General features: G+C 50.8%; 1 protein-coding gene across 2 annotated transcripts in view; it reads right to left on the bottom strand.

Moving 5' to 3' along the window:
- LOC105807895 (ATP-dependent RNA helicase DDX39A) overlaps window positions 1-5,090 on the bottom strand; it is a 15,277-nt gene extending 10,187 nt beyond the window's left edge. Inside the window, exons 1-3 of one of the 2 annotated variants that reach the window (XM_012641398.1) lie at window positions 4,992-5,090; window positions 813-1,024; window positions 374-501 (exon numbers count right to left, since the gene is read on the bottom strand). In XM_012641398.1, the coding sequence (XP_012496852.1) occupies window positions 374-501; window positions 813-1,020 (336 nt within the window). In that variant the 5' untranslated portion in view covers window positions 1,021-1,024; window positions 4,992-5,090. Of the gene's footprint in view, window positions 1-373; window positions 502-812; window positions 1,049-4,991 lie in introns of both variants that reach the window. The other variant, XM_012641399.1, reaches the window with a different exon arrangement.
- Window positions 5,091-11,967: the final 6,877 nt, after the last annotated feature.

Here is an 11,967-nt window from a genome sequence, read left to right on the forward strand (position 1 = left end):
GGCAACAGAGTGAGACTCTGTCTCAAAAAAAAAAAAAAAGAGCAAAACACTGGAATTCACCTAAGTTGTCCCCCAAGAGTGGAACACAACAATGACAACAGGAAATGGCCAGGGCCTGTCAGTAAGAACAGCAGCGACAAGTGTATTCAGTGTGACTCTACCTTCGTAGGCATACACATCTAGGAAGTACACACTGAAATGATGGCACTATTTCCGGGAACTGTGGGCACTTTTTTTTTAAAAAGCATATGAAAACTCAACCAGTAAAAAAAAAAAAATTTAAAAGTCACAAAGATCATGTGGGATCAAGAATCGTCACCAGGGGGCGCTATGGCGCCTGCTGCCTCCCCCAGGAGTGGGGAAGCCCACCCACCTGTCCGTTGACGGGCTCGATCTGCTGCAGGGTGGCCAGCACGAACACCGCCGTCTTGCCCATCCCGGACTTGGCCTGGCACAGGACGTCCATGCCCAGGATGGCCTGGGGAATGCACTCGTGCTGAACTGGAGAAGAAAGAGAGCGTGAGGGACCAGGAACCAAATGCACCCTCTGTGGGGGCTCCTCCCCAGATGGCTGGGGGACCACAGTGAGGGCAGTCAGAACAGGCCAAGTCCAGGGTAGGGCCGCCAACACCTGGGCTAGGGTGTCTGCCTGGTCAAAGTCCAGTGCCATGCCACCATGGGCAGCCACAGGCCCCCAGTGGCTGGGCAGGCACCTCCCTCACCCAGGGCAAACCAAAGGCAGAGCCGCTCTGGACAGCCACGGCTGGTCTTGGTGAGAGGACGTGGGCAGGGGTGACACCAGCGAGGCGTACCCTCAGATGGATGCTCAAAGCCACAGTCCACGATGGCCCTCAGGAGCTCCGGCTTCAACAGAAAGTCCCGGAAGCCAGAGCTGTGGATGGAAACGTAGGATCCCTTGACATCTTTCTTAGGGGGAGCTGGAGTGCTCTCTGGAGGAGCCTGGGGCTCTTCATCTTCCTCGTAATCCAGAAGCTCATTTTCCACGTCCTGTTCTGCCATGGTGCTGAGGAGAGAGGAGAGAGAGGCCCTGCGAGCAATTGCAGGAAGCCGATGAAGCTACGACTGCGTGGTGTTCTGGTCTCTTCCCCACGGCTGGGCCATCGGCTCCTCCTTTGCGACACCCCAGGCTTCGGCCCACTGCCTCCACATCTCCCCACCCTCCTCCAAGCCCACCCACCTCTCCCACACCCCACCAGCCACACCCAACATCTTCCACCTCCAAGGGCTTCCCGTGCGCTCAACTCACCGCAGCCCTCAGCCCAGCTTGGCCCCTGCCCACCTCAGCCCACACCACCCAAGCCTTGCTCGGCTGCACAGACTCCTGGAGCCCCACCCCAAGCATGTGAACCCCACGCCACTGTCCGGAATGCTCTGCTCCCAGGTCTTTGCACAAATGCCTCCTGCTCAACACGCAAGTCTCAGCTCTAACGAACCTGCTTACACCACTGAGCCCAAAGAAGTCCCCTCCCCATCACTCCCCAAAGACCCCACTGGGCCTGCATGGGACAGGAAGCCCAGAGACTTGGAGGTGTGGTACCAGGATCCTGGAGAGAACTGAGTTTGTGAGGAGCAAGCAGCTGTCTGCCCAGCCCGGCTTCTCCTGCTATCTGTGGTCTGCACAGGGGAATAATTAAGTGCTCTCATGAAAAGCCTCCCATTGGGCCCAGGCCAATAAAAATAAAGCTGGGATGGTGAGTGGAATTAATACAAAGCTCACTCACCTTCTTGCTTTATTTAATGCAATGCGTACCAAGTGCCTGCTGGGTGCAAGAGCCTCAAATGTGAGGACACTTGTCTTTTGTCCTCCCTCCGGACCACAGCCTCTGGTCTAGGGGGCAGACGGGCTAAAGCTGTCCTCTTCTTCCTGAGGTTGGAGCCTGAGGGTCCTGGGCCCATTTTCTGACCCATTATCTCTGTGACTTCGTCCAGGCCCAGGGCTTTAACCACTTCTATGCTGCTACCTCCCAAAAGTTGGGTCTCCAGTGGCAATCTCGCCCCTCAATTCAAGACCCAGTTACCAGCTACCTCCTCCAACATCCTTGGGGGACCTTGGAAGATGAACTCGAAATGCCTGCTTCCCATACCACAGAAACAGCAATTCCACTCTGATCTCTCAGTGGCTCTGTATGTTCCCTCCTCAACATCCCTGCCCAACCGGCCAGTGAATCCCACAGTCCCTCTGGCTACTTCTTGCCCATGCCATGCTGGCCCCAAGCTGCCATCGCCTCTCTTTTTTTTAAAAACTAGCACAGCTTTACTGATATTCACATGCTACACAACTCACCACTTAAAGCATACGATTCAGTGGATTTTTATAGTCACAGACATGTACAACCATTACCACAGTTAATTTGAGAATATTTCATCTCCTCAAAATAAGAAAGAGCCAATGTGCCTTTTACCTATCACCTCCCATCCCCCACCACCTTGGCAAGCTATACCCTATTTTCTGTCTCTATGGATTTGCCTATAGAAAATCCTGGGTGTTTCAAAGTAAATAAGGAAAGAAAGGAAAGAAAAAAAAAGGAAAGACAGACAGAAAATCAATCCTGGACATTTCACATAAATGAGACCTTACAGTATGTGGCTTTTTGTGTCTGGCTTCTTTCACTCCGCATCATGTTTTCGGGTTTTTTTTTTTAGACTGAGTCTTGCTTTGTCACCCTGGCCAGAGTGCAGTGGCATCCTCATAGCTCACTGCAACCTCAAACTCTTGGGCTCAAGCAATCCTCCTTCCTCAGCCTCCCAAGTAGCTGAGACTATAGGCACACATGCCACCACACCTGGCTAATTTTTCTATTTTTTTTAATTTTTATTTCAGGATATTATGAAGGTACAAACATTTTGGTTACATTTTATGTCTTTGCCTCACCCAAGCAAGGATTAGAGGTAATTTTTCTATTTTTTGTAGAGATGGGGGTCTCACTCATGCTCAGGTCTTGAACTCCTGACCTTAAGCAATGTTCCTGCCTTGGCCTCCCACAGTGCTAGGATTACAGGCGTGAGCCACCGCGCCCGGCCTGTTTTCGAGGTTCATCCACGTCATAGCACATGTCAGGACTTCACTCCTTTTATGCTCACCCAGCATTCCACCTTAGGAGTATACCTCATTTTGTTTATCAGTAGGACATTTGGGCACCATCATCCCTTGCCTGGATTAAGCCAATAGCCTCCTCATTGGTCTCCCTGTTACCATGTCCTGCCCCTCTCCCACAGCAGCCACAGGGAGCCTATAGAAGCTAAGTCAGAGCATGTCACTGCTCTGCTCAAAACTCTCCATGGACTCCCACTGTGCTCAGAATAAAACTCTTCTGAGGGTCCCCACTATGGCCTGCCAAGTCCTTCTGGACCTGACCCATGCTCAGACCGCATCTTCTCCACCACCCCTCACTCACTGGCCTTGCTGTTGCATCTCAACCACCACTTGTCACCTTTGCACTGCCTGGAACGGTCACAACGCCCCCCACTTCTTCTGGGCCTCCTTTGCTCCAGAAGGGCATTTTCCTACAGCCTCAACTGAAAAAGAACGCCTCCAGTCAGCCCTGTCGTGTCCAGAACAGGGTCTGGCACATTGCAGACAAGCACTCCAAAGGGACCTCTGAATGAGGGGAACCAGAATCCAGACCTTCAGGCAGAGTTTAGCATGTCTCTTTATCTGACTCTTGAAACAGGCAATCTGATACTGGCCCTGAGGATCCTGCCAGGCAAAGACAGGAGGGGGTCATTTCCCAAGTTGCAGGGAAACGGGAGTCAAAGGTCAGCCCAGAAAAACACCAGACCCTGTACCGAGGAGAATAGGACTGACGGGCTGAAATGAAGGCAGAAGACAAAGCTGGAAGAGCCGGTCAGGCCCAGGGCAAATGTACTTAATTTGCTAAGCAACAGGGAATTGCTAATTAGGTTTCCCAGTCCAGTGACTCAATCAGGATTTGCCCAAGAGTACTGTAATTTACTCCACAGATGGAGTGGGAGATTAAGACCAACAGCAGGGAAAACGAGCCACCAAATGAAAGAAGAGTAACCCAGGAGAGGGTGGGACACTCCACAGGACTAGGCCATCCCCTGGGGGAGGCACGGGTAGACAAGAGCCAGAGTCATCTATTCTGGGCTCCAAATCTGAGTTACCAAGAGGAGATGGTGTATATAAGTTGTTTTGTGTTGGTGGGGACACAAATTTGGGGGCAAACTGCGTTTGGTAAGGCACAAAAATATTCCAGGAAGTGGCTGCCCAGGATCTAAGGTTCCAAACAAATTAGATCAGAAGAGACGCTATGGCAGGGTCTGTCCCGACCAGAGGAGGTGGCCGCGTCGGTGGAAGCCCCCCGGAGCGGATAACCTTGAAAACTGACACGGGAATAAGTGACAACCCAGACACGCCACGCGGACCCATTTTTCTTTAAGTGTCCCCAGGCGGGCTTTCTGCCCCGGACTTTGTTCTTTACAGGGGACTCCCATTTCCCAAATATCTTTTTTGCCCCAAATCTCTGGAACCCGAATTCCCTAAACGTAGAGCAAGAACAGGGAGAGTGGGGCGGAAGGAATGCCCTCGGACTCGGAAAAGCCCGCCCCGTCTGCAAGCTCCGATTTCCTCCACTGTGGCCATAGACCCCCGCGTCGCCCCCCGCTCGCATCCCTCCCAAATAGCCCCAGGCTATTTGAAAAGCGGTTTAGTCAGACATACAGCCTTTCTCTCTCCCAGTCAGGGTCGGCCCGAGGGCGGCCATGACAGCCCCTCCCGGAAGTGGGCCCCGAGCCCCGCGCGCCAACGGCCGGCTGGTCCCTTGCGCGCATGCGCCCCGGCGCCCAACGGCCGCCACCGAGGGCGCCAGACTCCCCAACCGCCCCGACCCACCTCATCTCGCGCCCCCTCCTCTCGCTCCTCCCCGCCACCCCCGGTGTCTCCCTTGCCCGCTTGCCCTCAGGTCAGACAACCTCGCACCGCGGTCCCGCGCCGGGGATACGCCTCTTACCTCGTTCCCCGTTCGCCTCCGCGTGCTGAGAGGAAAGCCGCCCAACTTCGGTTCTCCGCCGCGCGCCTCGATACGAGCGCGCTTCCTGCCTCCTGCGTCCGACTGTGGCTCCGCTCACTGGGCCACTGCCTTTTCATTCAAGAGAGATGGAAGCGGTGATTGGATTCTTCGGGAGGCATCGAGACGCTATTGGTGGAGATGGGAAAAGAGGGCGTGCCTCATGCCTCCGGTTCATTGGTCAATCTAAAAGTAGGCGTGCCCGAGTGAGCTGACTGAGACCACGCCGGCTGCGCGTAGTCTCGTGATATGGGCTTAGTCCCACCCCTTATGGGTGCCGCCCTGTTTAGTACTGGCAACTGAAGACCAAATGGTAGGCCCGGGACGTGTGCCCCACCCTTTTTTCTTTCGTTCCCAGTAATTGCATTAAATGCCCCACCCTTTGGAAGCGAGGCTTCTGCGCTGGACGCTGAACCGAGAGCTTTCAGAGTCGCCATCAGTCCGCGGTGTGCGGGCGTCTTCTACGGGACCTGAGGAAGATTGGGAGCTTGGAATGACTCCAGCGCTCAGGACATCTTGCACTACTTGGATTTCTGTCACTATGGTTTTGTCTGTTCTTGAATTTCACGTAAATGGGAACATGCACATTGATTGTCTTCTGTGTCTGACTTCTTTTGCTCAACAAACGGTTTCTGAGATTGGTCCGTGTTGCTAGGCGTGTCAGTAGCTCTTGTTTTTTATTGCTAATAGTCCATCGCGTGGCTATACTACAATATAGCCAGCCAACACCTGTATAGTTTATTCATTCACCAGTTGATGGCTGGTTGATCGTTTCCAGTCTTTGACCATTGTTGTAAAGCTTGTACTGTACAAGTATTTTTGTGAACATAGTTTGCATTTCTCTAGAGTAAATACCTAAACGTGGAATGGTGGGTCTTAGGTCATGAGCTTTAGCAGAGTAAGACAGGTTTCCTAAGTGGTTATTCCATTTTCTGCCTTTTTTTTTTTTTTCCTTTTTTAGAGACAAGGTCTTGCTCTATCACTCATGCTGGGCTCAAGTGATCCTCCCACTGCAGGCTCCAGAGTAACTAATTTTTTTTTGAAGAGTTGGTGTCTCACTATGTCACTCAGGCTGGCCTCAAACTCCTGCTGGCAAGCGATCATCCCAGCTTGGGCAACACAGTGAGATCCTGTCTCTACCAAAAAATTTTAAAAATTAGCCAGGTGTAGTGGTGCAGGCCTGTAGTCCCAGCTACTCAGGAGGCTGAGGCAGGAGGATTGCTTGAGCCCAGGAGTGTGAGGTTGCAGTGAACTATTAGGGACTGAATGTTTGTGTCTGCCAAATTCATATGTTGAAGTCTTTAATCCCCAACGTGATGGTATTTGGAGATGGGGCTTTTGGGAGGAGATGAGGGTTAGAAGAGGTCATTGTGTCGTGGGGGAGGCCTCATGATGGGATTAGTGCCCCTGTAAGAAGAGGAAGAGGGCCCTGTGCAGTGACTCATTCCTGTAATCCTAGCACTCTGGGAGGCGAAACAGGAGGATTGCTTGAGCTCAGGAGTTCGAGACCAGCCTGAGGAAGAGTGAGACCCCCATCTCTACTAAAGGTAGAAAAATTAACCAGGCATCAAGGCTTGCGCCTGTAGTCCCAGCTACTCAGGAGGCTGGGGCAAGAGGATCGCATAAGTCCAGGAGTTTTTGGTTGCAGTGAGCTATGATGATGCCACTGCACTTTAGCTGGGGCAATAAAGTGAGATGCTGTCTCAAAAAAAAAGAAAGTAGAAATTAATATTTTAAATCTATCATGAACAAAATAAAATTCAAGTAAAGACAAGATAAGAGTGGAGCTGCAAGTCCAGGTAACTTGAAAGCCAGGGGAAAACCAGTCCCCAGGGAGAGAGGAGGTGCCCCAAGAAAGCAGGTAGGAGGCAACCTTGGGGTATCATGGATCATCTGAGTTGAATTATAGAGGAGCCTTTCAAAGCCAGTTGAAGCTGGGCGTGGTGGCTCACGCCTGTAATCCTAGCACTCTGGGAGGCCGAGGCGGGAGGATCGCTCAAGGTCAGGAATTCAAGACCAGCCTGAGCAAGAGCGAGACCCTGTCTCTACTAAAAATAGAAAGAAATTAGCTGGACAACTAAAAATATACAGAAAAAAATTAGCCGGGCATGGTGGCGCATGCCTGTAGTCCCAGCTACTTGGGAGGCTGAGGCAGAAGGATTGCTTGAGCCCAGGAGTTTGAGGTTGCTGTGAGCTAGCCTGATGCCATGGTACTCTAGCCCAGGCAATAGAGCAAGACTCTGTCTCAAAAAAAAAACAAAAAAACCAGTTGAGTCCTGTTGAGAGGTCTGAGAAAACAGAAAAACACTCCAGCAACACACCCCACACCCACCATAAATGCAGCCAAGAGGAGCTTTTGTTTTTTCCTAAAAAAAAAAGAAAAAAGAAAAAAGAAAAAACAGGCAGGGCGAGGTGACTCAAGCCTGTAATCCTAGCACTTTGGGAGGCCGAGATAGGAGGATTGCTTGAGCCCAGGAGGTTGAAGTTGCAGTGAGCTATGATGATACCACCGCCCTCCACCCTGGGCAACAGAGTGAGACCCTGTCTCAAAAAAAAAAAACAAAACATGGAACTGCACACCAAAAGGTCTGCATACTTTACCACAGGTAAAATGTACCTCAATCAAAATAATTAATAATGAAAAATAAAAGAAATAACACATTATAGTTAAAGTGAAAGTCACCTGTGTTCACTATCCCAATTCCATTTCCCTCCAGCACAGAAAAAACATCTTTAAAGTAATAATAGGGAACAATTACTGCACCTCTGCTCTGTGCTTTACAAGAAATTATAGCCATCTGTCACTTAATGACAGGAAAACTTTCTGAAAAATGCGTCCTTGGTGATCTTGTTGTAGGAACGTCAGGGAGTGCACTTACACAAACCTAGATAGCACAGCTTACTACACCTAGGCTATATGGTATATAGCCTATTGTTCCTGGACTACAAACGTGTACAGCATGTTACTGTACTGAATACTGGACATAATTGCAACACAATTGTAAGTATTTATGTATCTAAATATATCTAAAGATAGAAAATGCATAGTAAAAATATGGTATTAGAATCTTAGGAGAACACCGTTGCATATGTGGTCTGTCATTGACTGAAACGTCATTATGTTGCCCATGGCTGTAATTCATTAAGGCTTCCAGCAACCCTATGAGGTAGAGGCTGCTATTATCATCCCGTTTTACAGATGAAGGCTGCTATTTACATCCCGTTTACTGAGGCACAGAATAGCGAACTCTCACTATTAGCATGTGGTGGTGCCAGGATTTGAATGCAAAGCAGCCTAACCCACGCCACCAGGCTGTGCTCAAACACGCTACTTTACACACGTTTTCAAAACTTCATGTATAGTTTCACTTTATGTTTCTTAGTAATGTATATAAATGGTATCAGACTGAATCATTTATTTTGCTGGTTTGGTTTTTTTCTGTTTGTTTGTTTTGAGACAGGGTCTCAATGTCTCACTCTGTCACCTAGGCTAGAGTGCAGTAGCACCATCATAGCTCACTGCAACCTCAACTCCCAGGTTCAAGTAATCCTCCTGCCTCAGCCTCCCAAGTAGCCAGGACTACAGGCCCGTGCTTCCACACCTGGCTAATTTTTTATGCTTTTTTTTTTTTTTTTGAGACAGAGTCTTGCTCTGTTGCCTGGGCTAGAGTGCCGTGGCGTCAGCCTAGCTCACAGCAACCTCAAACTCCTGGGCTCAAGAGATCCTACTGCCTCAGCCTCCCAAGTAGCTGGGACTACAGGCATGCGCCACCATGCCTGGCTAATTTTTTCTATATAGTTTTTAGTTGTCCAGCTAATTTCTTTCTATTTTTTTTAGTAGAAACGGGGGTCTTGCTCTTGCTCAGGCTGGTCTCCAACTCCTGAGCTCAAACGATCCGCCCACCTCGGCTTCCCAGAGTGCTAGGATTACAGGCATGAGCCACCACACCGGGCCAAGAACCTTATCTTTTGCCCAACACAATCCTCATTCAGTTCCTCCCCTGATAAGAATCCATCAGTGTCTCTTGCTGTCCTCAAGGTCAAGTCTAAACTCCATAGGGATGCTGGAGTCTCCCTGTCCCCACCATCTGTGGCATTTGGAGCCTATCTCCTCATCCCGGGCTCCTGAGCACTAAAAACTCCAGCCATCCCCTGTGACGCTTGGTTTGTTTGTCCATTCATCCTGCAGCAATTTACTAAGCATCTACTATGTGTTAGACTCTGTTTTAGGAGCCACGGACCCAGCATTGAACAAGACAGATCTTTTGCACTCAGAGAGCTGACATTCCCATGGGAGAGACAGGCAAGAAACAAAATAGTAGAGAAAATTTATTAAAATTTGCAAGGAAGAAAGATCAAGCCACGTGAGGGGTAGTGGTTGGGGCTTGTTTTAGGTGGGGATGCAGTCAGGGAAGACTTGTGTAAGGAGGCCACATTTGTGCAAAGATGGAAACGAAGTGAGGAAGAGAGAATGCCAAGACAAGAAGGAAAAGTATAGCAGGCACAGGGAACAGGCAGTGCAAAGGCCCTGAGGTTGAAAAGGTTCAGCACATTCAAAGAGAAGCAGGTAGATGCCATAATGTGCCAGATTTTCTTACCCATCTTTGTCCCTACTGTTCCTTCTACCAGACACCGTTTTCTCTTTAACCGACTGGTAATTTTCTTTTTTTTTCTTTCTTTCTCTTTCTCTCTCTCTCTCTGTCTCCCTCCCTCCCTCCCTCTCTTCTTTTCTTCCTTCCTTTCTTTTAGAGGCAGGGTCATACTTGCTGCCCAGGCTGGAGTCCAGTGGTGTGATCATAGCTCCCTGTAACCTTGAACTCCTGGGCTCAAGGGATCCTCCCACCAAAATGCTGGGATTACAGGCGAGAGCCAACACACCCAGCCCCACCTGACAATTTTCTAACTTGTCCTTCACAGCTCAACTCCAGTGCCACCACCCACTCTGGGAAGCCTGTGCTAGCTTCGTCCTTGACAGTGGGATGGCTGCCTCCTTAGACCTCCACAGGCTTGGGTACCCTTCACCTGGCACCTCACATTGTGTCCATGCATTCCTTCCACAGAGACTAAGCACAGGCACTGTGCAATTTCCAGAGAGAAGTACCATTTAAAATAAATCGAAAAGCGCCATGGGCTAGAAATGACAGAGTATGGGAAGGTCTCTCAGTGGAGGTGACATTTGAACAGAGAAACAGAGACCTAAATGAGCAAAAGGGGCCAGTCCTGGGGAGATGTGATGGAAGAATATTCAAGACCAGATAACAGCCAGTGCAAAGGCCCTGTGGTTGGAACTAAGCTGAGAATATCTCAAGTCCACAGTGAAGGCCAGTGTTGCTGGATGGGGGTGAGGGGAATTCAATGGCTGGGCAGGTGGACAGAGAAGTCTACCTGACAAGATCCCCTTGTAGACCAGGTGAGAGGTGAGAAGTTTTTCCTAAGACTGCCGGGAAGCTGGGGGCAGGTTTTCCAACAGGAACAGGCAGTGATGTGGTGTAGACTTTCCAAGGCCGCAGAGTGGGTTGCAGCTGTAGGGATGGGCTGGTGCAATTATAATATTTTTCTGAGATTGTACAACTAGTCTTTTGTCTCCTCCTTCAAAGCCCAGAGTGCAACTTTGTTTCCAGTGCCACTGGAGTCCCCAGTGGGCATCGATAAATGTTTACTGAGTAAATGAATGCCGGAAGATTGGAGCGAGAATTTGGCATGTTTCCCCAGCTCCATCCAAGGAGGCAGCCTGGAATCTGGCAGGCGGGAGAGGGCCAGTCCCTGGGCAAGGTGGTTCCTGCCAACCCAGTCCCTGGGGCCCCTGGAAACCTCGCTCTACCTTGTCCTCCTCATCCGTAAAATGGGTGGGCTGGAGAATTAGAGGGAGATGCCATGTTCCTCAGGGAAAGGGTCATAAACATCCTGACTCGATGATCAGGGAGAGGGGCTCCTCAGTCTTCTCATTTGCAAAGCAGGAACAAAAGAACTAACTTGCAGAGTACTTTAATTCAGTCAACAAACATTTCAGGAACAGCTAGAAGGCCAAAGTGGCTGGAGGGAGTGAGTGAGAGGGAGAGGTGGGAGGAGGTGAGGGCTCATCTTGCAGGGCCTGTGGGCTGCAGGGAGGACTTGAGCTTTTTGTCTGAGTGAATTGGGAGCCATGGAGGGTTCTAGGGAGAGAGAGAGAGAGAGAGAGAGAGAGAGAGAGAGAGAGAGAGGAGGGACGTGCCCTGCCACAGGTGTTCACAGGCTCTCTTGGGCTGTAGTGGGAACAGACCGTGGGGGAAGTCAGGAGAGAGCGCAACGGTGGAGGCTGGACCCGGTGAGGACCGAGTAAAGGCGGGAAGCTAGCAGATTCTGGACCGGTATATTCTTCTCCTCTTTCTTCTCTCTTTCTCTGTTAAAATCCCCCAAAGAGTTTCTCAGAGGAAAAAAGAAGAGAGAAAACACCACGCCCTGGTCTCTGGGACGACGGAAACCCCGCAGAGCCAAGCGTAACCAAGGTCCCCGCAGCCCCGGCGCTTTGGCGGGTCCCGGAGGGCGCCACCGTGCAGGCGCCGCCGCCAGGGAGCGTTCCCCGCCGGGAGCGTCGGGGACCGAGGTTCGGCTCCCACGCCGGGTTTCGGAGGGAGTGAGGGGTCCGACCGCCTCCACGGACCAAGCTGCAAGCTCCGGAGACTCTGGAGACCCCGGAAAAATTCCGCGAGGCCTCCACCCTCCGCTGGGGCACGAGTCTGCATTTACGGAGCGCTATCTGCGTGCAGTAGCCCCTAAAAAAGAGGCTGGTCCCCATTATACAGCCGGAAAAACTGAGGCTCAGCGGCCACAGGGGGCCACAGGACCAACAGAGTCAGGAGTCAAGTTAGGGTCGAGATCCCTTTTAATAATGATGATATTAACATTAAAAGTGACAGCAGGCCGGGCGTGGTGGCTCATA

Source organism: Propithecus coquereli, unplaced genomic scaffold (genome assembly GCF_000956105.1).
Source record: "Propithecus coquereli isolate 6110/MARCELLA unplaced genomic scaffold, Pcoq_1.0 Scaffold164, whole genome shotgun sequence".
In the NCBI taxonomy this organism is placed as follows: domain Eukaryota; kingdom Metazoa; phylum Chordata; class Mammalia; order Primates; family Indriidae; genus Propithecus; species Propithecus coquereli.